The sequence below is a fragment of the Trachypithecus francoisi genome, unplaced genomic scaffold, assembly GCF_009764315.1.
Source record: "Trachypithecus francoisi isolate TF-2019V2 unplaced genomic scaffold, Tfra_2.0 Lachesis_group3, whole genome shotgun sequence".
Taxonomy (NCBI): domain Eukaryota; kingdom Metazoa; phylum Chordata; class Mammalia; order Primates; family Cercopithecidae; genus Trachypithecus; species Trachypithecus francoisi.
In genome coordinates, this window is record NW_022681468.1 from 16,022,766 (window position 1) to 16,049,823 (window position 27,058).

Below are 27,058 nucleotides of genomic sequence, written 5' to 3' on the forward strand. Positions count from 1 at the left end.
TTTCTATGTGCTTTTCTATGATCGTGCTATAATATTTATAGAACTATATGTAGCAATGCAAAAGTACAAAATAATGAAAATCGAAAAACAAAAATCAATACTGTATAAAAAGATAATGACGACTCATCCTTTACCATATACAATATTATACATATTCTCTCCAAAATAGAACTTTAGTTATCATGTGATTATAATACATTCTCGAGTATATATAAAATATTAACTTATTTGATGTTCCTTTTGTGATTAAGCCACAAACGAATATTTCTCTAAAAGCGCTGTTTCTGCCTTTTACTGAAGTATCTTGAATTATTAGAAAAAGAGTATGTTTTCAAGTGGAATTCTTTTCTTCTCTACTTCACATGGAAAAGAAAATTTTTAATGGAATTCTGTGCATTAAAATATATTTGGTTTATTCCTTTCATGTATTTAAACTTCTGTCTATGTATTTTCTATTACCATTATTCACATTACTAGTAATTAATCAAAAGTAAATTCTGTTTTATTAACTTGCAACTATGATAGGTCTCCCCTGCTTCCTTCATCATAGTTCTCACTCTCCTACATAACGCCCACTGAAAATATGGTGCTCTGTACATTGGAGATTAGCTGTCTATTTTTAAATGTGAAAGCACACCACTTAAATGTTTTCTTGATAGACAAGGAACAAGCATGTAGTTTTTTTTAATTGAAAAGATCTGTTCCATGACTGTATAGAATTCATTTTCACATGTTTTATTCTTTGATAACTGGCCATCTGTCACCTCATGAGTCTCAAATGAGGCAACTGTCCTCTCTTGCAGAATTTAGATTTGCATTCCTCCTTTCCTGATAAAAAGATACTTACGTAGCTTAATTCTTCTTATTTATTATAAGGCTTTTCTTTGAAATACTCACTTGAAATGGGGCAGAACTGTCAGATTATTTAGGACATTCTACTACAATTATAGTTCTAAATCAAACTAGATTTTGGAGAAATGAAAATATACCTTTGAACTAACATTTTCATAATAAAATGTCTTTCACTTTGACTTTTAAATGGCAGTACATATTATTTCTAAACTAAAAGTTTAGTATTTTTCCCATGTGGCACTTTAAGGTCTGATTATCTTTCTTTTGGTAGGAAGCTATGTGGATTCATTTTCTGCATAGGCAGAATCGTAAGTCTAGGTAAGAGTCAGATAAATTTAGAGGCTGGCTGACATTCTTAGTAAGCTGCCTTGTATTTTTCAAACTTGTCCCATACTCTTCTGAGATTAAGAAAAGTTGCATACATCAAATTTGTTTCAGGCAGAACTTGAGATGGGGATAAAAGGGGATTGAATGGTTACTTCCCACCATTGCTGACTAGGCACACCCTCCTCCATGTAGAACTGTCTGTAACTTTGAGCTTTGAGAGAAGAGGTAGGCAAGTGAGCAGTGTTTCTCAATTTTACATATTCAGGATAGGAGGAATGGATTCAAGTCACCAAATTAAAGTGATTGCCACGTCCTCTCACTTCTTCTGCTTTAAGAACTGAAATTGGCTGAGTGCAGTGGCTCATGCCTGTAATCCCAGCACTTTGGGAGGCTGAGGCAGGCGGATCACTTGAGGACAGGAGTTTGAGACTAGTCTGGACAACATGGCAAAACCCCATCTCTATTAAAAATACAAAAAAAATATTAGCCAGGCATGGTGGCGGGCGCCTGTAATCCCAGGTACTTGGGAGTCTGAGGCACCAGAATCACCTGAATCCAGGAGGTGAAGGTTGCAGTGAGCCGAGATTGCACCACTGCACGCAGACAGAGCAAGACTGTCTATCTCAAAAAAAAAACAACTAAAATCAGGGAAGCCCTTTTCCAGTCTTAATATAGAATAAACATAGTCATTTCCCAAGACTTAGCAGGGTCAATGAAGACGAGGTCAGCTGTGGTTCATTCAGTTTTTCTGTGTGGCCAGTGCCTTGCAACTGCAAAGGGGCTCAGGTGTTACTTGCTGAAAGTCTTCTCCCAAGCACACGTCCGTCAACCCCAGCTGTGACTTCATTGTCACAAATTCATGATTAAACACTGTATGCTAGAAAATTTAAGACAATTTTTAGTTAATTTTTTTGTTTTTCTTTCCACCCACTTTATTCATTTTCAGATGGAAGGCTTAGGAGATTTTTTTTCCTTGCATCAGTGATACCTTCTATAATGTGTTTTATTTCAGCTAGAATAGCATTAACAAAGCAAATGATGTTCCAGAGCTGGGAGTAATTTAATGACTATGAAGGTATAGTGGATTTTGTTAGGATGCCTAAAGACGATATAATCAGATTTCGCTTACTTTCAGTACTAGCTTAATGTACTTATTAAAATAATTTGTGCATCGGTAAGTGTTTATTAATCATGTGATAAATACAAAAGTAGTACTACAGAGTCTTAGTGATCAAGAAGCCTTGGTGGATGAATGATTCAAAATAATAATGTTTTCTGAATATTTGAGGGATAATATCCCTAAGTATCAAAATATGTTTAAGTATTAGCTGTTGGAGAAAATATTTCTGAAATGTAATGGATATCTCCACCACGTCTTCTTCAGTAGGCAGTACTAGATACTATATAGCTATTTTATTTATGACTTTGTTCAATGAACACATATTTACCAAAGCACCTACTCTATGTCTGTGCCAGGCCCTGGGGTAGGGTCAAAAGTAAGGTAGACACATAGTCCCTGTCCTTATGGAACTATGACATAATGGGGATGAAGACATTAAACTAACAATACAGAGGTGGTAAGTCCCAGAAAGGAAAAGTAAATAGGGTTAGGAAAAAATATTAAAAGTTTTCACTTCAGTTTGGTAGGATGGTTAGGAAGATATCTCTAAATGAGGAGTAGATGAGGGGAGGTAGGTTGGTGGAGGAAGCAGAAGACAAACACGAGCAGAGGGAAAAGCTTAGACAAAGGGTCTGCCATCAGAAGAGGCATGGTGCAGTTGAAAAATGTTTCACATGACATGGTAAAATTGAAATAATACCAAAAAGCATCAAGCAGAGAGCAATAGTGCACTGATGTCCTGCCCTCAAGCCTCCCCATGAGACCTCTCTGCACATGAATCAACTATCAATATACAAAGTATTACATAAATAGGACCAGAAAATCCCAAGACATGTCTAGTGAGAAACTTATGTAAGCATTGATATCTTGCAGAATTTATTGTTCACCGATGAAAATGACAATTTGGAAATTAAAATAATTGATTTTGGGTTTGCACGGCTAAAGCCACCGGATAATCAGCCCCTGAAGACTCCATGCTTCACCCTTCATTATGCAGCCCCAGAGCTCTTGAATCAGAACGGCTACGATGAGTCCTGTGACCTGTGGAGCTTGGGCGTCATTTTGGTGAGTCCTTTTCAATACAGTCATTAAACCTGCTTATTTCTTCGGTGTCCTCTGTCCTTATCTCTCTCTTCACTGTTTCCTTACATTCATGAAATAATTGGCAAAGTGGTTTCTTTTCTGTATTTCTGTACAGCCAATTAGAGGGCTGATCGAATAGTATTTCCCTGTCTTAAAACTTATATTAGAGAAAATGTAGAAATTTCTATGTTGGTTTATTTTGAAATATTTAAGTTAGCTGTGTTTTATATCAATGAGAATTAAAGGAACTATAGTATATGTGTTTAAAGACACATATTGGACATAATGTGAAAATAGCAAAGTGATTCATAAATAGAAAAACATTTTTAAAAAACTATTCTGTGAAGTTTCAGACTAAAATGTAGTTAAAGAATACCATTTAGGCTAAATTAACAAATAAATAGATAAAATTAGAAGTATTTCTACTACATAACTTAAAGTAATGTGAGCATGCTTTTCACAAAATGTCCTTGGCTGCTGTGATTAGAAACAGAACATTAAACTAGAAAAATCGTGGTTTTTTCTCCAAATATCATTACTTTTTCTGCATATAATTTGCAATGCATGATCTTGAGAAATTTTCAGACAGTACAGAAAGAAGGAACAAGGTGAAAATTACTCATAATCTTCTCATTGAGAGATGATATACCTCAAGCTCTCTCTCTCCCTTCAGCCCCTCCTCCCCTGTAGATATGTAGGCTTTACATCTTTCCACATGTTTTCTATACATACTTGAATTTTTTAACAAATAAGATTATATTATACCTGTATTTTGAGTCTCTGAAACTTATTTAACCATTTATTTACTAATAAGCAGTTAGCATTTTTTTCATTTTTTCACTAATTATAAGCTACACAAATGAATATTTCTTTATATATGTGTTTGTGTTTTTCTCACCATTTCCTTAGGATAGATTCCCAGAAGAAGGGTATACACAACTTTCCTCTAACAAGTATGCCTAGATTTCCTTCTAAAACGTTCAACAGATTATGTTCTCATCAGCTGTATGGGAGTACATTGGCTATCAATTTTCATCTGAAATGATATCCCATTGTGATTTTGTTGTTGTTGTTGTTGGAGGCAAAGTCTCGCTCTGTCTCCCAGGATGGCATGATCTTGGCTCACTGCAACCTCCGCCTCCCAGATTCAAGTGATTCTCCTGCCTCAGCCTCCCGCGTAGCTGGGATTACAAGTGCGCACGACCACGCCTGGCTAATTTTTGTATTTTTAGTAGAGACGAGGTTTCACCATGTTGGTCTCAAACTCCTGACCTCAGGTGATGCTCCTACCTTGGCCTCCCAGAGTGCTGGGATTACAGGCATGAGCCACTGTGCCCGACCTCTTTTATGAATTGCTCTTTACGAGCTTTGCCCATTTTCCTATGAGGAGATTTTTCTTACTGCATTTTAAAGCTCTATTAAATTCTTTCATTCTTTGACATTAATATAGGAAATGTGTTTTCTGGTATGTCACTTGTTTTAAAAATTTGTTTATGGTAATATGGGATTTTGATTTTGCTTTTAGAAGGATTTAAACAGAGAAGATTCTTAAATGTCTGTGTAGTAAGATATGTCAGCCTTTTTCTTTATGATATCTGGCTTTGATGTCAGATTGTCACTCCACTCCTATGCCCAACCCAAGTTTATAAAAATATTGTCCTACATTTTTCTCTAGAATTATTTTATGTTTATACTTAAATCTGGGATTTATTTTGGTGTCAGTTGTTTTCCCCCAATGAGTAGTCACTTGTCCCTGCAGAATGGTTCTTTTATTTTTAAGTTTTATATAGTTTTTATCTCATTGGTTTTCAGTCATCATTTATAATTTTCAAACCAAACTTACATATTTGTGAATAACATTTTATTTATTTATTTATTTATTTATTTTATTTTATTTTTTTTTAGCACAAACACATTTCTTTATTAACCAAGGGCTGATCCTAATTAATCCAACACACTTTGAAATAGCTACATGTAAAATGTTTGTGATAAAGATAATTGAACACAGTAATGAAAAAAAAAAAAAGAAACAGTATGGAGATTTGCTCATTGAACTGAGCTTGGTCATTCTTTGTCCAAAGTGATGATGGAATTTTTATTCTACTTTTTCATAGATCCGAGTACAGGTGACATTGTTCATGACACAGTCCACCACTAATTTCCCATCTTTTAATTTTCTTGTTATTGTGCTTTCCTTCCCATCCCACTCCTGATGCTGAACCAATGCACCATCTGTAAAGTTGCAGACAGTCTGAGTTTTTCTGCCATCAGCTGTGGTTTCTTCAAATTTCTCTCCCAGAGTACAAGAAAACTGTGTTGTTTTCAAAGTGCTCTCAGTTTTTATGGTGAGGTTTTTGCCATCACAAGTGATGATACAGTCTGGCTTGGCCATTGCGCCCATTTTTCGCAAAGCTATTCCCACTCCTAGCTCCTTCATGTATTCATCAAAGCCTTTGCTATCCACCAGGCGCCATCTTCCTTCCAGCTGCTGAACTGTGGCCATGGTGGGCGCGGGCTGGCTGACGTGCAGAGTGGGGTCGGCGTCGGCGTGGCAGCGTGCTGTCGTGAATAACATTTTAAACAAAAATAAACTGACTTGTAGATCTGAGTTTCATTGAAGGACTTAAATTGAAGACATTTTTATTAGTAGCATGTCTTAAAGATTAATCTAAATAAAAAAGAGACTTTCATTTTTAGTAATAGTAATCTTTTCTCTTGCAAAAGGCCAATTATGTCCATCAAGCTCTTTAAGGTTTTAAAAGGCAGTCTTTTTTTTTTTTTTGAGTCTCACTCTGTCGCCCAGGCTGGAGTGCAGTGGCCGATCTCAGCTCACTGCAAGTTCCGCCTCCCGGGTTCACGCCATTCTCCTGCCTCAGCCTCCCAAGTAGCTGGGACTACAGGCGCCCACCACTACGCCCAGCTAATTTTTTGTATTTTTAGTAGAGATGGGGTTTCACCGTGTTAGCCAGGATGGTCTCCATCTCCTGACCTCATGATCCGCCCGCCTCGGCCTCCCAAAGTGCTGAGATTACAGGCGTGAGCCACCGTACCCGGCCTAAAAGACAGTCTTAAACATGAAGCAAGGTGTTTTGGAGCCTCTGAATTCCTTAACTATAGAAATAACTTGGTGTAATGACATGGATGGAAGCCGTGCTTCTCTCTAAATCTAATTGTCAAATGATATCACAGGATAATTACAATATCTAGTCTATGGGAAGTTCTACTGAACAAACAACCCAGTTTCTTTAACAAATAAATGGTAAGAAAAGATAAACTGAGAACTTACAGGTGAAAAGACACATAAGAAACAATATTTGCATCTTACCAAAATCCTGATTCAAGCACTTTCTAATTTAGATTCTGGTTTGTTTTTGTTTTTGTTTTTTTTTCTTTGCGATAGTCTCCCTCTGTCGCCCAGGCTGGAGTGCAGTGGCACCATCATAGCTCACTGCAGGCTCAGCTGATCCTCCTACCTCAGCCTCCTGAGTAGCAGGGACCACAGGCACATATCACCTTACCCCAGCTAATTTTTTTTTTTTAATAGAAACAAAGTCTTGCTTTGTTGCCCAGGCTGGTCTCAAATTCCTAGCTTCAAGTGATCGTCCCGCCTCGGCCTCTCAAAATGCTGGGATTACAGGCATGAGCCACAGTGCCTAGCTTAATTTAAATTCTATTTATTAAATTCAAATTAAGTGTAATTCATATAAATCTAATTTATATACTGTATATCACCACAGCTAGGGAAATTTGAATATTGATTAGATGTTGAATAATACAAAGGAATTACTACTAATTTTTTTTAGATGTGATACTGGTATTGTGGTTGTAGTTTTAAAAGTGCTTGCGTTTTATGGTCAGACACGTCTGTAATCCCAGCACTTTGGGAGGCCAAGGTAGGAAGATTGTTTAAGCCTAGGAGCTCAAGACCAGCCAGGGCAACACAGTGGTACCCAGTCTGTAAAAGAGAAAAAAAATTTTTTTAATTAGCTGGGCATGGTGGCTCATGCCAGTAGTACCAGCTACTTGGGAGCCTGAGGTGAGAGGATCACTTGAGCCCAGAGGTTGAGACTGCAGTGAGCTGTGATCATGCTACCACACTCCACACGGGGTGACAGAGCAAGACCCTGTCTCCAAAAAATAAAAGTCCTTGCTTTTTAGAGGTACGTGATAAAATACTTACAGATAAAAATGAACAAAAATAATATCTTCATTAAACTATCAGAAAAAAAGAGTGCTTTGCTAACTTTTCCATATAAATGAATGCATATCTAGATACAAAGGCTGAATTATCCCATAAGAAGCACAAAATTTGTTTGAAGTCTCCTGATTTGTTTTAGAAATAAATGGAAATTTTATATTTTACATCTAATAAACGTGTATGTGGATATTTTAAAATGAAAACAAGTTATATTGTCCTCATTGAATAAAATAAATACTCCAGGAGTATACATCATGTAGTATTATGAGGTTTTGATTACAACCCATTATACCTGATGGATATACAATCCCTGTCTGAAATGTATAGGACTTTAATAAAAATAGAGTTTACATGGTAATATTAATCTGCTTAGGTTGCTGTAACAGAATACCACAAACTAGGCAGCTTAAACAACAGAAATTTATTTTCTCACAGTTCTTTTTTTTTTTTTTTTTTTTTTTTTTTTTTTGAGACGGAGTCTCGCTCTGCCACCCAGGCTGGAGTGCAGTGGCCGGATCTCAGCTCACTGCAAGCTCCGCCTCCCGGGTTCACGCCATTCTCCTGCCTCAGCCTCCCGAGTAGCTGGGACTACAGGCGCCCGCCACGTCGCCCGGCTAGTTTTTTGTATTTTTAGTAGAGACGGGGTTTCACCATGTTAGCCAGGATGGTCTCGATCTCCTGACCTCGTGATCCGCCCGTCTCGGCCTCCCAAAGTGCTGGGATTACAGGCTTGAGCCACCGCGCCCGGCCTCTCACAGTTCTTGATGCTGGGTAGTCTTAAGATCCAGGTGCCAGCAGGATTGGTGTCTGGTGAGGGCCCTCTCCTTGGATTACAGATGGCCACCTGCTTGCTATGTCTGGACACAGCCTTTCCTTGGTCTGCACACTCACAAAGAGAAAGTGTCTGTCCCTTTAAGGATACTAATTCTCTTGGATCAGGGGCCTACCCATATAACCTCATTTAACCTTCGTTACCGCCGTAAAGGCCCTGGCTCCAAATACAGTCACATGGAGAGCTGGGGCTTCAACGAATGAATCCCCACGGGTGGGAGGAGAAGACAAACGTTCAGTCCACAGCACACAGTATTTAGAGAAAGTAGGATACGATATATAACATACCTGTGAGGTGTCATAAAATTTTGTTTAAAGTGTTTTGTTCTCAGGACTTTATTTTTTTATTTTTTCCCAATATTTTATTTTGAAAATTTTAAAGCTAGAGAAAGTGTGAGAGAATAGTACTATGAACATCTGACATTTTGCTGCATTTCCTTTTTCTTTCTAATTATTTCTAGTGTGCGTGCTGTCTCTGTATGTATGTGTATATGTATGTATGTGAGTATATATAATACATATATACAGACATACATGTATATCTTTATGTAGATATAGAGCTATACCTTGCTATACCATTTGCAAACAATTTGCAGACACAAAGTTATCCTTAACAGATATTTCTTTTTTTTTTTTTTTTTTTTGAGACGGAGTCTCGCTCTGTCTCCCGGGCTGGAGTGCAGTGGCCGGATCTCAGCTCACTACAAGCTCTGTCTCCCGGGTTTACGCCATTCTCCTGCCTCAGCCTCTCGAATAGCTGGGACTACAGGCGCCCACCACCTCGCCCGGCTAGTTTTTTTGTATTTTTTAGTAGAGATGGGGTTTCACCATGTTAGCCAGGATGGTCTCGATCTCCTGACCTCGTGATCCGCCCGTCTCGGCCTCCCAAAGTGCTGGGATTACAGGCTTGAGCCACCGCGCCCAGCCTTAACAGATATTTCTAGATAATCAACTAAAATTTTAAGAGCTTGGAACTGAGAGGATCCTAAACTTTGTTTAATTCTACCTCTTCCAGAAAAGGGATCTTTTCTATTATCACCAATTTCCTCTTCAGTACTTCCAAAGTTGGAAAGTTGGTTTTTTCACCCAACAACCTGTTGCATTATTACATGCCAGAAAGCAAGAAAACTTTATTTATAAAGATTGGTTTCTTTTTCTTTTTTTTTTTTTGAGACAAGATCCTGCTCTGTTGCCCAGGCTGAAGGGCAGTTGCATGTTCATGGCTCACTGCAGCCTCGACCTCCCAGGCTGAGGTGATCCTCTTGCTTCCGTCTCCCGAGTAGCTGGGATTACAGGCACACACCACCATATCCAGCTAATTTTTGTATTTTTTGTAGAGGTGGGGTTTTGCCATGTTGCCCAGGCTGGTCTCAAACTCCTGGGCTCAAACAGTCTGCCCACCTCAGCCTCCCAAAGTTCTGGGATTGCGGGTGTGAGCCACCGTTCCCTGCCCTGCTTTCTTATATTTAGCCACAACTATACCTGTTAAGAAGTGGGACAGGACAAAGAAGTAGAGCAGACTTTAGCAAACTATTTGGCAGTATCTACTGAACATATGCAGACCAAATAACCCAGCAATTCCAATTCAAGAATATATCCAACAGAAATATGTATATTTCTGTAACAAAGACATGTATAAGAAGATATATAACAGCATGATTCAAAATTCCCCACACTGGAAACAACCCAATGTTCATCAACAATAGAAGGATATTTTAAAGAGAGGATGCTGGGAAAACAGTGCAGTAGGAAGCACCAGGAATCTATCTCACCACCAACTGCAGTGGCAGAATCTCTCTGACGTAACTATTTTGGAACTCTGAAGTCCATTGAAAGTTTTCATCTTCCAGGGAAAGGCTTGGACAGTAAAGTGCAGTTAATTTTGGTCAATTTTAGCTCTTAGCACAGTATAGGTTGAGTATCCCTTATTTGAAATGCTTGGGACCAGAGGTATTTTGGATTTCGGATTTCTTTGAATTGCGACATATTTACAGAATATGTACTGGTTGAGCGTCCCTGATCTGAAAATCCAAAATGCAAAGTGCCCTGGTGAGCATTTCCATTGAGTATGTTAGCGCTCAAAAAGTTTGTTTTGGGAACATTTTGGATTTCAGATTTATGGGTTAGGGATGCTCAACTTATAGCAGCCACCCATTCCCGACCCTCAACCCTGTAGCAGACAGCCATGCACATATTGCTAAAACAACCTACCCACAGCTTGTGGGAGCCAGGATGGGCAAAAAGGACCTTGTCCTCCAAATGTAGACGATCTGTGATCTGAATTGCTGTAATTGCTGCTTCTCATTATAGAGGTGCAAAGAAGCAGTGGTCATTGTTGTGCCTGCCACCATTCCTGCAAAGCCCCTCCTCCTCCTCCTCTGGATGAAGTGATATCCAGGGGTACTTAAAGGACCAGTCCGCCTTTTTCCTTTCTTCATTTTTTCTCCTTTTTCCCTTTGGAAGCCAGATATTCAGTACTCATACATTCCAAAGCAACTGCTTATACACGGAAAATTAGAAAGCTACCAAGCATGCCCAGGCAAAGCTGCAGGCTCATCAAAGACCTGAGAAGACCTTGAGTTTATACTTCATGCTGATCCTCAGCACAGAGACAGCCTATAACAATCAAAAAACAAAAAGCAATAAACAAAAGCAAATTTAAAAAAAAAAAAAAAAGCAAGCAAACCCTCAGGAAGAATGAGAATTTTGATTCCCAGAGATATCACATCATTAAGTTCAAGGTCCCACTTTCACAAGAATCACAAGGTATATAAAGAAACAGGAAAGTATGGCCCACTCAAAGGAAAAAATAACAGAAACTGTTCCTGAAAAAGGCCTCGCGATAAATTCGCCTAGACAAAGTCTTAAAACAACTGTGTTAAAGACATCGAAAGAACTAAAGGAGTATGTGGAGAACATCAAGACAAAATGTATGAATAAAATGGAAATAACAGTAAAGAGATAGAAAACCTGAAAAGAAAATGAAAAGGAATTCTGGAGCTGAAAAGTACAGTAACTGAAAAGAAAAATTCAGTAGAGGGTTTCAGAGGCAGATTTGGCAGGCAGAAGAAGGAATCAGTGAAATTGAAGTTAGGACAATTAAAATTATTGAGTGTGAGGAACAGACAGAAAAATGAAAAAGGCGAACAGAGCCTAAGGGACCGTAGGGTGCCATCAAGAGGATCAACGTATGCACTGTCAGAGGCTGAGAAGGAGAAGAGAAAAAAAGGGACAGAGAGAATATTGGAAGAAGTATTCTATTGGAAATTAGTTTTGGTGGAAAACTTTCCAATTTTGATTAAAGACAATATAAACATCTAAGAAACTCAACAAACTTCAAGTAAGACTAACTGAAAGAGACCCACACTGAAACACATTATAATGAAATGCCTGTAATCCCAGCACTTTGGGTGGCCGTGGTGGGCTGCTCACTTGAGGTCGGGAGTTCAAGACCACCTTGGCCAACATGGTGAAACCCCATCTCTACTAAAAATACACAAATTAGCCAGGTGTGGTGGTGCATGCCTGTAATCCCAGCTACTCGGGAGGCTGAGGCAGGAGAAGCACTTGAACCTGGGAGGCAGAGGTTGCAGTGAGCTGAGATCGTGACAGGGTGGGTGACAGAGTGAGACTCTGTCTCAAAAAAAAAAATAGAACCTTGATAGCAACAAGAGAAAAGGGATCCACACATGCAAGTGATCTTCAGTTAGATCATCAGCAGATTTCTCATTAGAAAGTTTGGAGACCAGAAGGCAGTGGAGTGATACATTCAAAGCACAAAAAGGAAAAAAAAAAAAACTGTCAACCAAGAATCCTGTCTCTGACAAAGCTGTCCTTCAAAGGTGAAGGAGAAGTTAAGATATTTCTAGATCCATAAAAAGCTGAGGGAGTTCATTACTTCATTACCACTAACGCCACCCTGTAAGAAATGCTCAAGGGAGTCCTGCAAGCTGACAAGAAAGGACACTAGACAGTTAATTCAAAGCCTTGTGAAGAAATAAAGATGTTAATAAAGGTAAATACATGGCCAGTTGTAAAAAGCTAGCATTATTGTGACAACATTTTATAACTTCACTTTTTGTTTTCTGCGTGACATAGGAGACGAATGCGTTTAAAAGAATTATGAGTTTGTTTTGGGGCACACGATGTATAAAGATGTAGTTTTGTAACATAAACAACCAAAAGAAGTTGGGTAGAACTGTTAGAGGAGCAGAGGTTTTTATACATTATCAAAGTTAAACTGATATAAATTCAAGTTAGAGTGTTATAACTTTAGGATGCTAAGTGTGATCCCTTGGAAACCACAAAGAAAATAGTTATAGAATGTATACAAAAAGGAAAGAGGAATTTAAGTGTTTTATTACAAAAAAAAAACATAAAAGGAGGCGATAATGCAGAATACGAAGGACAAAAAAGCTGTCGAGTATACAGAAAACAAATAGCAAAATGACAGAAGTTAGTTCCTTTTTGTTAGGAATTACTTTAAATGCAAATGGATTAAACTCGAATCAAAGGACAAAGATTGGTAGAATGGATTTCAAAACATGATTAACTATATGCTGTCTGCAAAAGAATCACTTTAGATCCAAAGACACAAATAGATTGAAAGTGAAAATATGGGAAAAGATATTCTGTGCAAATAGTAACCAAAAGAGATCAAGGCTGTGTGCAGTGGCTCATGCCTGTAATCCCAACACTTTGAGAGGCAAAGACGGGTGGGTCGCGTGAGGTCAGAAGTTCGAGACCAGCCCGGCCAACATGGTGAAACCCCGTCTCTACTAAAAATACAAAAATTATCCAGGCTTGGCGGTGTGTGCCTGTAATCCCAGCTACTCAAGAGGCTGAGGGAGGAGAATCACTTGAACTCAGGAGGCAGAGGTTGCAGTGAGTCAAGATTGTGCCATTGCACTCTGGCCTGGGTGACAAGAGCAAAACTCCGTCTCAGAAACAAACAAACAAAAAGGAGATCAGGAGTGGCTACACTAAAATAGCTCACTGCAACCTCTGCCTCCTAGGTTCAGGCAATTCTCATGCCTCAGCCTCCCAAGTAGCTGGGATTATAGGCGCATACCATGACACCCAGCTAATTTTTGTATTTTTAGCAGAGACGGGGTTTCGCCATATTGACCACAGTGGCGTCAAACTCCTGGCCTCAAGCAATCTGCCCACCTCAGCCTCCCAAAGTGCTGGGATTACAGGCATGAGCCACCACTCCCAGCCACCAAATAGACTTTAAATCAAAAAAGTTTATAAGAGGCTGGGCGTGGTGGCTCACAGCTGTAATCCCAGCACTTTGGAAGCTGAGGCAGGAGGATCACTTGAGCCCAGGAGTTTGAGACTAGCCTGGACAACATAATGAGACCTCATTTCTACAAAATATTTAAAAATTAGCCAGATATAGTAGCATGTGCATATAGTCCCAGATACTCAGAAGGCTGAGGTGGAAGGATCTCTCGAGCTTGGGGAAGTCACAGCTGCAGTGAGTCATGATTATGCCACTGCACTCTGACCTTGGCAACGGAGTGAGACCTTGTCTCAAAAAAAAGAAAAAGTTTACAAAAGACAAAGAGGGTCACAGGGTCCTCATATATTAATAAAATATCCAATTCAACAGGAAGACACAACAATTACAAACACTTGTGCACCTAATGGCAGACCAGTAAAGTACATGATGCAAAAACTGACAGAACTGAAGGGAGAAGTAGACAGTCCTGTAATAATTATTGGAGACTTCAATACCCCACTCTCAATAGTGGATAAAACAACCAGACAGAAGATAAGTAAGCAAATAGAGGACTTAACCAAGTAGATCTGATGGACACATACAGAGTTAAAATGTGGAAGCAATCTGAGTTTCCATGGATAGATGATAGACAAGCAAAATGTGCTGTATACATACGCTGGAATATTATTCAGCCTTGAAAAGGGAGGAAATTCTCACATATACAACAAGATTATTATTAAGGATATTATGCTAAAGAAGGAAGCCAGTTAGAAAAAGACAAATACCGTATGTTCAGAAAAGATACTTAGGGTGTTCAAAATCATAGAGACAGAAAGTAAAATGGTGGTTGCCGGGGTTGTGGGGGAAAGGAGAATGGGGAGTTAGTATTTAATGGGTATAGAGTTTTAGTTTTACAAGATGAAAAGAGTTCTGGAGATGGATGGTGATGATGAAGATATTTAATACCGTTGAGCTATACACTTAAAAATGATTAACATGCTACATTTTGTTAAGTGCATTTTAACACAATGAAAACTTAGGAGTGGAGAGAAAGATATTCTATTCTGTGTTCCCCGGAAAGTGAAACCTGAAGCTAATACTTATGTCATATTATGTTATTAAAGAGCATAATCCCAAGGTACAGGGGTGAGGAAAAGAGAGCAGAGCGTGTACTACTGGGCTGGCCACGTGTCGTCACCAAGTGCAGTTGATCACTTGAGCTCATGGAACAGACCTCTGAGCAGAGCCAGGAAGCATGAGTTCTGTAAGTGGATCCTGCACCCATAGAATCTAGATACGGGGGACCTGGACCCATCAGCCATTGGTTCCGCACAGCTCTCAGAGACAGCACCCCGACCCCCAAGGTATTATCCTGAGCCAGCTGGTATCTTTGCTGAGTCTGTCCTGTTCTACAGGCCAGCTGCACTTAAGTGAACCATCTGTCAACCAGACTCACCAGTTGATCATAGGGAACCTCCTTCAGTGAGGCCATAATGTGAGTTAAGGAAGAAGTGTTACTGCAACCAAGACAGGTGACATGCATGTAAGCATCTCATTTACTCATGCCTTCTGGACTCATGCCCAGGGCAGATTCTGAGTGTGCCATTTCCATAATGCATTGGTTTGTTGCTGTACCTACCTGACTTGGTGAATCAAGGCATCTGCTGATCTTAACACATGATGCACTGCTCTTGGGATTGCATGTTGAGGCACTCAGAGCCTGCCAGGATCTGGTAACATCTTAGGAGCTGTTATTTGGAGAATAGTTCTCTGCCCCAGAAGGCCCCACCTTGCAGCAGAATACTTCAGGTCTGCTCTGAGACACTCCTGTTGTGGCGGCGAGAGAGTCTCATCTTTCACAGATACCTGTAGTACTGTCAGAGCAACTGAATCCTATGGCTTAAGTAGCATCCTGCTAATTGACAGGATTGGACCTATAACAAAAGCCTATGCTAGGCCCCACTTGAAACAGGTAGCCTTCCGAGTCACTTGATAAATTTCTTAGAGCAGTATTCTCAAGTGCAACGTATGCTACCTCCAAAATGCAAAGAAGCCCACTAAGTTCTATTCCTATTTCTTAGTGGTACAGGGTACAGTAGGTTGTCTTTTAGAGGAGGATGTTTCATTATGCCCCTGACTACTGAAGTCCTAGTTTTCTGCTCTGCAAAATAAGAATTATATCATTCCACTTCTGGGGAATGAGGAAAATACCCTATAATGATACCTAATTGCATTAACAGGACTAACTTTGCTCTGCTTTCCTTTCTTTCCTTCACTATAGATATTAGAAGAGCTTTTGTTCCATGTTTGGGGAGGTAAACTTGCAGCTAGAAAGGCAAGACGTAGGGAAACTACATTCTATTCAATGGCAAGTGTCAGGGAAACAGGATTCTAGAAACTTAGGGAAAAGGAGTGGAATTCCTGGCATCCGAGGAAAGACTGGGGGATCTGGAACACATGTGACGCAAGTTCCACAGACTCATCAGAGCTGTCGTTTGGTGGCATCCCTCTGTTTAATCAAGACCACAGTACAGTCTCTATCATATCACTGTCTTAAGTATTCTCAAAGAGTTCTTACTCATTCAGGAAATAAGCACGGGATAGCAAATTCTGGCACTATGCAAGGTTCAGGGATACAGATGTAGTTCTGCTTCTAGGGAGCTCATGGTTTAGCAATGTGGACAGTTGTATTGAGTTATCCCACAAAGTGATAGCGCATCTACAGGTGTGCACACCAGTTCAGTGGCTGTTAGATAGCTCTGTGGATACAGGAGTGGAGGATAAGATCATGAAGAAAGGATTCTTTCCATAGAGGGGAAGCCTTAAGAGACAAACTTGTTAACAGTTTGCTGAGCACCTACTATGTGCCAGGCACAATACTAGGTATGTTAAATGTATAATTTCATATAACCTTATAATATCACTTGTTACTTTTACCCACGAAGAAATGGTCTTAAGAGAAGTTCTTGAATTTGCCCATCCCAAAGCTAATAATGGACAAAGCAGTTGTTTGCAGCCAGGTGTGACCCTAATGCTCATTTCCCCTGCTTCTGTGCCACATGTCTTCTCTCTGGAGTAGAGGACTGCAGAGTTCCCAGTTACCCAAACTGGGTAACTGGGTTACACTCTAGCCACCCTAGGATGCATGGGGCTTTGCCAGCTAAGGAAAGAAAATGGCATTTTAAGGAGACCAAACAGCATGTGGAAAGTCCCAGAGCCCCAAGAACTGTTGGTGGGAACGCAGGATTGGAATATGGGGAACTGCAGAAGCTGAGGCTGAAAAAGCTGAAAAAGAGAAGCAAGAGTCAGAGACTGAAGGAAGCCAGTGAAGGGATTTGGATAGGGGAATGTTGTAAGATTTAAGTTGCATGACTGTTACTCTGGTGTCTGCATGAAGGGTACAGGAGGGAAGAAGTCAGGTGAGGGGCAGGTGGAGGCATGGCATCAGTTATGAGACTCCAGTTAATCTTGGACAGTTACTACCAGCCTGTGGACTGGCTCACTCAGACCTAGTCGTAGCCTGCCTTCAAGCTACATCAAGGATTTAGGGAGTTTTGTCTGCCTTCTACAGATGTTCTGACATTGCCCTTCTTAGAGCAATTAATCTTCCTCGTTAGGTTGCTCCAAATTAGAAACCGAGGTTCTTTTTCCATGTCTTCTCTTTTCAAACTCTGCGCATTCTCATGCATGTAGTTTTTATTCTTCTCAGGCACAATTTTCTATTTCAGAAAATCTAAATTTGTCCAAAGCCTTCTAGTCTCTTGTAACCTCAGAGGTGTCAAGTTTCTCTTCCTTCTGCATCTGGGTCTTATTCCTGTCTTCTCCATCCTTCTTACTCATGTTTTGTTTATTACCTACCTTATTGGATCTCCTGGTTGTCCTTTTTATGTTATTTTTATTAGCCTGTCTAGGAGTTTCCATCTTTTCTGAAGAGCCAGTGTGTAAGAGCTGTTTCACCATCTTGCCATCGTGAGGGTGAGCCTACTTGTCAGACATGTGACCAGAAAAGATGGCATATTGTTTCTAGACCACCAGAGCATCATGTGGCTTCCATGTCTCCTAATTAGGGCTGGAGCTGACACTCAGCTTCCCTTCTGTGTCCCTTCCTAAGTGCCATGATGAACACGCTTCCCTCAGCCCAGGCTCCTGCCGACACCACTTCTCCCTTCTCACACTGTCCGGTGGGGCCACCTTTTGGTCCTCTCTGGTCCACACCCAGACACAGCTACTTAACACCACCCAACCCACCACCATTGATAACCAACCCACCATCTCTGCAAGACTGAAAGTCAGTGAGCAGAGAGAAACTCCCCCAAGAATTTTAAAGGATCACTTTCCTAAGATCCAATCTCTGCTACAAAGATAAGCCTTGGCTTGTTTGTTATTCTGTTAACTTTTTAAAGGGGAAAATCTTAAACATAGATTTCAAACATATGGCTACAATGAAAACAGGTGGCTGTAGATAATTCACTGTATTTAAGACAACAGTGAGAAAAATAAAATAAAAATGGGTAATTACAGATCAAATAGGAAGGCCTATATAAAGTTTTTCAAGTCCTTAACCATAGTTACATGTCGTGGGGAAAGGATGGTGGAAATGGAATAGAAAAACATAGTTATTAAGGAGTTCTGCTGTCTCTCTATTTTCTGTTAACATCAATACAATCTTTTCTGAAGCAGTTGGATTATCCTTTTTTCTTCTTATTGCTTTGAACATAGTTATAAATGTGATTTTAAATCTTTATATCGTAATAAGCCATGCCACTGGTTTACAAGTCTTTGAGATGTATTCAGTGCCTCAGTGATAGAAGTCACGTAATCTTTTTTTTTTTTTTTTTTTTTTTGAGACAGAGTCTCGCTCTGTCGCCCAGGCTGGAGTGCAGTGGCCGGATCTCAGCTCACTGCAAGCTCCGCCTCCCGGGTTCCCGCCATTCTCCTGCCTCAGCCTCCTGAGTAGCTGGGACTACAGGCGCCCGCCACCTCGCCAGGCTAGTTTTTTGTATGTTTTAGTAGAGACGGGGTTTCACCGTGTTAGCCAGGATGGTCTCGATCTCCTGACCTTGTGATCCGCCCGCCTCGGCCTCCCAAAGTGCTGGGATTACAGGCTTGAGCCACCGTGCCCGGCCGAAGTCACATAATCTTTAAACTCAATCATGCTAATTGTAGCAGTTGGTAAATTACACCAATTACGTTACTATTAGGATTATTAGCGCGGCTTTAACAGATCTGGGTAGTCATTCTGTTTTGTTACTTTTTCCCTGATAGTACACAATGTTGTCAGGACAGGTTCCCTTCCAATCTCATGACCGAAGTTTGACATGTACCAGCGCAGTGGAAATCATGAAGAAAATTAAAAAGGGAGATTTCTCCTTTGAAGGAGAAGCCTGGAAGAATGTATCCCAAGAGGCTAAAGATTTGATCCAAGGTAAGAATCTAATGAAATTTTACATTTTATATGATGTGTAGTGATTGAAGTAGAATCATGCCCATTACACGTACATTTGTATGTCAATTACTCAAGGAATCCATGTGTATTCTAACAGGCTCCCAGGCTATTCTCTCCAGCCTTGTCTTTTTATCAGAACATTCTCTTTAGTAATGGTCTCCACATTTCTAACATGAGCTAGCACTTGGCTTCCACTGGCATCTCAGTCAAATACATCTAAAACAAACCAATACTTTTTGACTGTCCTTTCCCCCCAACACGCTCCTCCTCCTGTCTTTTCATCCTGTCAGCAGTGGCACTGCTAAGAAGCCAGATCACCAAAACAGAAACCTAGGCGTCCTCCTGGATACCTGCACCTGCCTTGCCTTCTGCAGCCAGTCACAGAGTTCTACAGATTCAGCAGCACTTGTAGCGGTCCCTTCCTTCCCATTCACATGTCGTTACCTTTGTTCTCATCACCGTTTCTCTCCCCAAATCCTGCAGCATCCTTTCACCTTGCCTCACTTCCTCTGACCTAAGCTGTTCATCATCTATCAGTAGAGGGACTTTTCTAGAATCCAAATGTGATTATGCCTCTTTTCTGCTGGAAATCCTTTGGAGACTCTCTGTTTGCTTTAGGTCAGACTCCTTAGCCTAGCATTTAACATTCAAAGCCCCTCATGACCTGGTCCTGTCTGCCTTTGCTTCCTTCTCACCCCAGCTCTGCCGTTGCAGAATATTTGAATTCCTCAGATGTACCGAGCTTTCAGATCCCTCCGTGTCTTTACACACTCTTCTTAATCCTCTTCCCTAGCCACTTCTCCTTATCCTACAGGACTCATCTCCTAGAAGCCTTCCAGGACATCCTCACTCCCCAGGCTACACTCTCCCTCGGGCCTGCTAAAACACTGTGCCTGTGTATCTTGCTATTGCACTTGTCCCTGATGTTATAATAGCTGGGGTTTTGCCTATGTGTCTTCTAATAATAGCTCTTCTCTGCATCTCCATCTCCATATCTCTAGTGCCTTACTGCACTCCCTGACCTATAGAAGATGGCCAGTAAATGTTTGGTACATGGATGAAGTAGATCTGTGTGCTTTTTGCTCATTTGGAGCTTACCAGGTCACCATTGGGAGTCTTTGTTTTGGGTGTTTATTTTCTCCTGATTGAAAAGCCACTTCGCCTGCAGCTTCCTAGAAATAGGCTATTGTGACTTTATCATTAGAATCCAGTATTTACAAAAGAATTTAAATGAATAGGCCGGGCGCGGTGGCTCAAGCCTGTAATCCCAGCACTTTGGGAGGCCGAGACGGGCGGATCACAAGGTCAGGAGATCGAGACCATCCTGGCTAACACTGTGAAACCCCGTCTCTACTAAAAAATACAAAAAACTAGCCGGGCGAGGTGGCGGGCACCTGTAGTCCCAGCTACTCCAGAGGCTGAGGCAGGAGAATGGCGTAAACCCGGGAGGCGGAGCTTGCAGTGAGCTGAGATCTGGCCACTGCACTCCAGCCTGGGCGACAGAGCGAGACTCCGTCTCAAAAAAAAAAAAAAAAAAAAAAGAATTTAAATGAATAGGAAAATCTAATTATTTTTGTAGGAGATTAAAGCTATATATGTTCACCATGTCATGTGAACATAACTGAGATTTATTTCAGAGTTTATTTTTAAACCATGTTTAAAATGACAAATCATAAAATAAGACTATCTGTTCCCACAGGACTTCTCACAGTTGATCCAAACAAAAGACTTAAAATGTCTGGCTTGAGGTACAATGAATGGCTTCAAGATGGCAGTCAGCTGTCCTCCAATCCTCTGATGACTCCGGATATTCTAGGATCTTCAGGAGCTGCCGTGCATACCTGTGTGAAAGCAACCTTCCACGTAAGGCCCTATGCTCTGTACATGTTGGACGGTTTGAGTAGGAATCATAATCAAATGTTCTTACTCTGTAGCCTCAGATACGTTTTCTTTGTTTCGCATTTAAAATAATATGTGTCCTTTCACTTTTAGGAATGTTTTTATAAATTGCTTCATGGTTATAAACACTTTATAACAAAAAGTGCACAGGGGACCAGAGTCACTGCTAACCCACAAAATACGTATTTAATTTTTAGAATGACCTTATGAGATGAGATAATAGAACTTTTTCCTCTCAAATAGACTAAATCATTTTCTTTAAAAACCATAATAAACATTAGGAACTAAGGCGTATTTGAACTAAGGCATTTTTCCCCATTCATTCCACAACCATTTAGTACATCACACATTCTTAAAACTGGGAGGGATATGAAGTAAGTTCACTGGTATTAAGTATAGATTGTATGTTTGAAAGACTGAGACTATTTGGTAGAAACTGTGGATTATGCATATTTGTGCCAAGCAGATGCAAATGTATTAAGATAATTCATGTAAAGTATAGTATGAGTTAGGGAGACAGAAAGTCACCTTCAAAGGGATTATTTTGAGAAAGGAGAAGGGATAGGGATAGCGCTTCAGCAGCAGAAATGGATTTAAAAAGTAATAACTAGGAAATGTGGAGACAGTAAAGAGATTAACTGCAAGAATTTCTATCAGATGATTCAAATCTTCTCAGTGACATAGGCTGCAAAGTGACAACTACAAGTTGTAACTGCAGCATTGTCCGAGCCTAGGCTAAGGAGAGTGAAGACAGGCTGCAGGAGGAGGAAGCCAGGGCGAGGCTGTAGAGCTGTGCTTCTCTGTGCGTATACGTGTCCAGTATATACCCAAATGACACTGAATGGGAATGAAGAGCAAAGACTCATAATGCATCCAGTCTGCTTGCATTGGGACTTTGTGTTCAGAATTTTAAATCTTAGACACAGAACCATTAAAAGTAATGGGAGTAGTTTGATTACTGATGGTCTTCAGGAATTTCCAGTCAATTGTTTCGTATTAAGATGTAGTACTAACTTCTTCAAAAGATTTATTAGAATTGTGACTGTCAGACAACCTAGCTCGTTTGATTTAAACAGAGCCCTCAGAAATGTTTTCCCAGGAACTTCTCCACCCTGCCAATAGGCTTAGATACAAAGGTTTTAAGAGCTTTGTTCCCTTAAAACAACTGGGGGCTGCAGTTGCCAATGGAAATTGTCTTCTGCTGTAAGTCGTAACTGCTAGGAAAACGTCAGTGCTTTTACCTTCACAGGGGTTCCCTTTTTTCTCCCCTAGGCCTTTAACAAATACAAGAGAGAGGGATTTTGCCTTCAGAATGTCGATAAGGCCCCTTTGGCTAAGAGAAGAAAAATGAAAAAGACTAGCACCAGTACCGAGACGCGCAGCAGTTCCAGTGAGAGTTCCCATTCTTCTTCCTCTCATTCTCACGGTAAAACTACACCCACCAAGACACTGCAGCCCAGCAATCCTGCTGACAGCAATAACCCGGAGACCCTCTTCCAGTTCTCGGACTCAGTAGCTTAGGCATGGTAGGAGTGTGTCCGTGATCCATTGCACCTTTATTCCCTCAGCATATGCCTGAGGTGATCTTTTATGCTTTTAAAAATGTTTCCCGTTGGTCTCATTGGAATCTGCCTCCTAATGATTTTTTTCAGGAAAACCTGTTTGGTTATCCTCATCCAAAAGCACTGGACAGAGAATGTTACTGTGAATAGAGCACATATTACTTTTTAGCAAGCTAGCATGATGCCAACAAGACTATTATTGAAAGAGCAAAGGTTCCTGTAAATTTAACTAGGGCTAGATTTGAGCTGCTTGCAGAATAAGTCACAGGTTTTCCAGATGTCTGCCGACAAGAAATGACTCATACTGTGATGATACCTTTTGCTTTGCCTTGTGGACAATGTGGGTTTTTGAAATTTGCACCCTTCAAACAGTGATTTATCAGAGAAAGGGGTCTGTTTTCAAAAAAGATTCTGTAATGAATTTTATGTATGGCATATACTTATTTCTTGAGAGAAGATTTTAACTTATTGTTTTTATTTTATGGTTACATATGATGATAACCTGCTATTGTTAATCTTTTTCTAAAAAGTGGAAAAAAAAAAAAAGATATAAGAACTCAAGGTCCCATACTCTATTCGGGATCCATCTGAGATGCATGCTAAGCTATGTGTATGTTTTTAATTTTGCACTGCTCTTTCCTGGCAATTTGTTTTAATGGTTATTGCAGAATATTAAGGTACATGTCTCTCTGTTTTAAGTAATATTGCACTTTATAAAAAAGTATGAATAAAGCAAACTATTTTATAAAGTGCACTGTTTAAAGCATTTGCACTGTATTTTTGCCATTTATTTTCATTTTCTACTTTAAATTTGTCCTCACATCCCTCTTCTACTTTGTATGCAACAAGTAGAATGGGGCATGTTGTGTAATGTAGTCAGCCTCTTATGCACCAATGTGAGGAAAACCTAAAGGGAAATTATACTAAACACTGTGCTTCATATTTGTACACTGTGTTGTACTACAGTGAGGAATTTCCTCCTGTGGTCATATATTATGTACATAATATTTTAGAATCATACCTATGACTTGTTTGGAAATTTTTCTGTTAAATTTTAAATCCAGAAAGCATATTTTATAAACTTATGCAGAGCACTTTTATTGCTCAAAAGTTCTGAATTCATACAGAAAACAAGTACTATGTGATGAAAACATTTCATTAAAAGATTGCTGCATTTAAAAATACAATTAATTCATTCCCTATGCAAAAAAAAAAAAAAAGTGATAGGATTTGTATGTTATATTTTCTTTTAAAGCCATCATGTGAAATGTCAGGACTGAGAAAAGTGATTTTTTTTTGCTTTGTTTACAGGAATCATGCTTAAAGAGATATGCCCAACATGTTTATTTTATAGTTTTTGTTAATGATAACCTTTTGAGCATTAGTTTGGAATTTGGATATGATATTTATTTATTCCTTTCTTGAGGTTATAGCAGCATTAATTTCAACCAGTTATGAATACTAAAAAATATTGCACTCTATGTAATAGTAGTATATTTATTACTAAATCAATGTATATATTAATAGCACAGGCAAAAAAATGGCAAATATTAAAATATTTTCAAAATGTTATATTATCCTGTTCACATTTTTGTCCACAGTGGTTATTGGGAATAATATTTTATACTTTTTGCCGGCCCAAATGACTACATAATATTGAGTTAATGAAAGTTTCGTACTCTCAGCTTTCAGATATTCCTATTATGGGAAATTTTGTGTGAATTATTACCAAACTATTGCTAATTCACAAAATGTGATTCCATCAGGCACAGATCTCTAGTAATCAAGAAAATGACCATATTTATAATTATATTGGATATATTTGAAACATATTTGGCTCTTCAAGCCATTTTTTAAACTGTGCATGCTGGTAGAAAATACTAGTTGTAAAGTACAAACTAAAGGGACTATGTTGCTAATAGAAAATGATCCAGAAAAATGGTCAGGCAGTATACAGATTGATGATGTGATTGATTTCATTGTGAATATTGGAAATTAATGGATTTCATTTTCATTTATTTCCCTTGCCTCTTCTTCTGGAGGAGGACTTGACAGACAATGAAATGGGTAAAAAGGCAGTCAGACTAACAGGAAGAAGGAAAGATAGGCTAGTCGTCAACTGATGAGCCTGCCTGAATAATCTCAAATGGGCTTTTGAAAAGACCTTAACAAACACTGTTGTGCTCTTGTCAAATATCTTTATCCACATCCTACTTGTAAGTACCAAAAAGACAGCATTTGATGACAAGTTTGAAGCAGTTAGGTTGTATGCAGGCTGTGTATTAACATACAGTGAATTGCACTTTAAAATTCAGAAAGCTTTCATTTGGTCACATCAAAAATAAACACTACAAAATACTTTATATAAAAATGTTAAATGAGAGGACTCTTTTTTGGTATTAAGAGTAAAATAGAAGAAGATCTGAGAAATACAAATACATTAGTCCTCTTTGTGACATTAACTTTGGGACTAGAGCCACATCACCCCCTCCCTTCTTCACTTATTGATTGTATTGTATATAATTTTCATGCCAACACAAATCCTGATTCATGTATTTTGTAACTGTATGTGACGAATTGAGAGGCAAAAATAAGAAAAGGAAGATAATAGAGGAAAGATGTTAAGAAAGACCAGTGTCTTCTCATTACTCTGCCAGATCCTGTGTCTGAAAGAGGTTAATTAGCATTTTGAAAATCATTGGCTGAGTGTGGTGGCTCACACCTGTAATCCTGGTGCTTTGGAAGTACAAGACTGGAGAATCACTTGAAGCCAGGAGTTAGAGACCAACCTGGGCAATATAGTGAGACATTCCGTCTCTGAAAATAAAAATAAAAATTAGCTGAGCATGGTGGCTCATGCCTGTAGCCCTAGCTACTCAGGAGTCCAGCGTATGGAGGATCATTTGAGCCCAGGAGTTCGAGGCTGCAGTGAGCTGTGATCATGCCACTGCACTCCAGCCTGGGCAACAGAGTGAGACCTTGTCTTAAGAAAAAAAGAAATTCATTAATTCTTCCAAACCTTTATAAAGTAAGAAACCACTGAATTACTAAAATAGAAAGTCAGTCTCCTGAGTTAATTTCCACATTGTTGTCTGTCTTGGAGTCACAGGTTCATTACCCAAGAAAACTGCCTTTTAATTTTTTTTTTTTAGATTACTGCTGATTTCAAGTATGTAAATGACTTTTAAATGTAAGGTAAGTTATTTTATAGAAGTCTACTAAGATAGAAGTCACCTTTTTAAAGTAAGGACATTCCTTTTGTATCTCAGTTTATGTTCTTAAATACAGTACTTTATAAAAGTATACAATTTACCGGGTACTAATTCAGACTGCCCCCATTTCAAGCACCTGTTATTGTCATATTTATTAAGAACAGGGTACCTCATAATGGTGAAAATTCCTAAATTATTGGGTCTATATGTGCCTTACACCACCTGATTACTTTGGCTATTCTCCCAATGACTGATAATAATAGCATGATTTGAGTGTTCATGTGAAAATACATCTAATATTCCTTAAGATCCAAGTAAATAAGTTAAATTCTGATATGCCACTTATGTCAAAATAATTGTCATATAGATGAATTATTACTGTAACATCATGAAGTATCTTAAAATTATATGACTTTTGGCCCCTCAAATGTCTTACATGATAATACCCCAATTTCCAGTCTTTAATTGATTGTATACCTCACATAAGTGTCTGTCATCACTTGATACCTTTATCTGGCACTAAAACAAATGTAACCGCCTCTAATGAAATTTGAAGTTTGGGTAGGAGATATTGTAAAACTCCAGAATGGGGAAAAAAACATCTTTAACAGAAGTATGTATGAAGGAAATATTTTAAGTATAATCTACTCAAAGAAAATAACTGCTACAGCCAACATAAAGGTTTTATTCCCTGTTTTGTTAAGTAACTTCACTCCAAATTGTGACATTCTTTAGAGAAAATATTTTCCTTAAGAGTAATTATTTACGTGTTTTATTGGGGGAGCATATTTTCAGGGGGGCAACATCTTCCTAAGAACATTTGATTAGCCTCACTTCTGTCCTCAGCTTCTACATTGCTTACTTTTCAAGATACTTCTTCTGAGCCCTTTTCTTTGTGTGCCCAGCTCCCTGTTATGTAATTAAGTAGTTGATTACCGTTCCAAATGCTTCCCCTACTCAAGGCTGTTGTCCACCCTGTTTCATGAATTTGTGAATTAAGTAGGTGCCTAATATTTTCCTACTATTAGGCTGAAAAGGAGTGAGAAACTAAAGTGGCTTCCAAATATTTGTGTCTTGGCTTCTTCACCCTAGTGCAAAATAGGAAATGTTTATTGCCCGTCATTTCCTTTCCATTATTCCTTTTAACCACATTACTAAAAGCTAGTATTTTGTGTTTAGAAGGAGACTTGTATTAAAAGACAAGATTCTTAGTAGTTATTCATCAGGCTTACGTTTCCTGGTGTATTTCTTCTAGGAGAGGTAGAAGAACATTTTGTAGTATTTTTCTGACAGTATTAATATAA

The 27,058-nt window shown here is 39.2% G+C and overlaps 2 protein-coding genes across 9 annotated transcripts in view; one reads left to right on the top strand and one right to left on the bottom strand.

Annotated features, from left to right (window-relative positions):
* Positions 1-25,845, top strand: part of RPS6KA5 (ribosomal protein S6 kinase A5) — a 204,703-nt gene extending 178,858 nt beyond the window's left edge. For 5 of the 8 annotated variants that reach the window (XM_033191589.1, XM_033191594.1, XM_033191591.1 and 2 more), the window contains 4 exons: positions 3,173-3,364; positions 18,901-19,060; positions 20,781-20,944; positions 22,253-23,074. In XM_033191589.1, the coding sequence (XP_033047480.1) occupies positions 3,173-3,364; positions 18,901-19,060; positions 20,781-20,944; positions 22,253-22,501 (765 nt within the window). In that variant the 3' untranslated portion in view covers positions 22,502-23,074. Of the gene's footprint in view, positions 1-3,172; positions 3,365-18,900; positions 19,061-20,780; positions 20,945-22,252 lie in introns of all 8 variants that reach the window. The other 3 variants (XM_033191587.1, XM_033191588.1, XM_033191590.1) reach the window with 3 other exon arrangements.
* Positions 5,277-5,943, bottom strand: LOC117071548 (fatty acid-binding protein 5). The gene has a single exon (XM_033191605.1). It carries the CDS (start codon positions 5,883-5,885, stop codon positions 5,478-5,480), a length of 408 nt encoding a protein of 135 aa, XP_033047496.1. The 5' UTR covers positions 5,886-5,943; the 3' UTR covers positions 5,277-5,477.
* Positions 25,846-27,058: the final 1,213 nt, after the last annotated feature.

What these genes read in the sequence shown, in the direction of transcription:
- LOC117071548 (XM_033191605.1), bottom strand. Translation starts at nt 5,885, where the DNA reads ATGGCCACAGTTCAGCAGCTGGAAGGAAGATGGCGCCTGGTGGATAGC.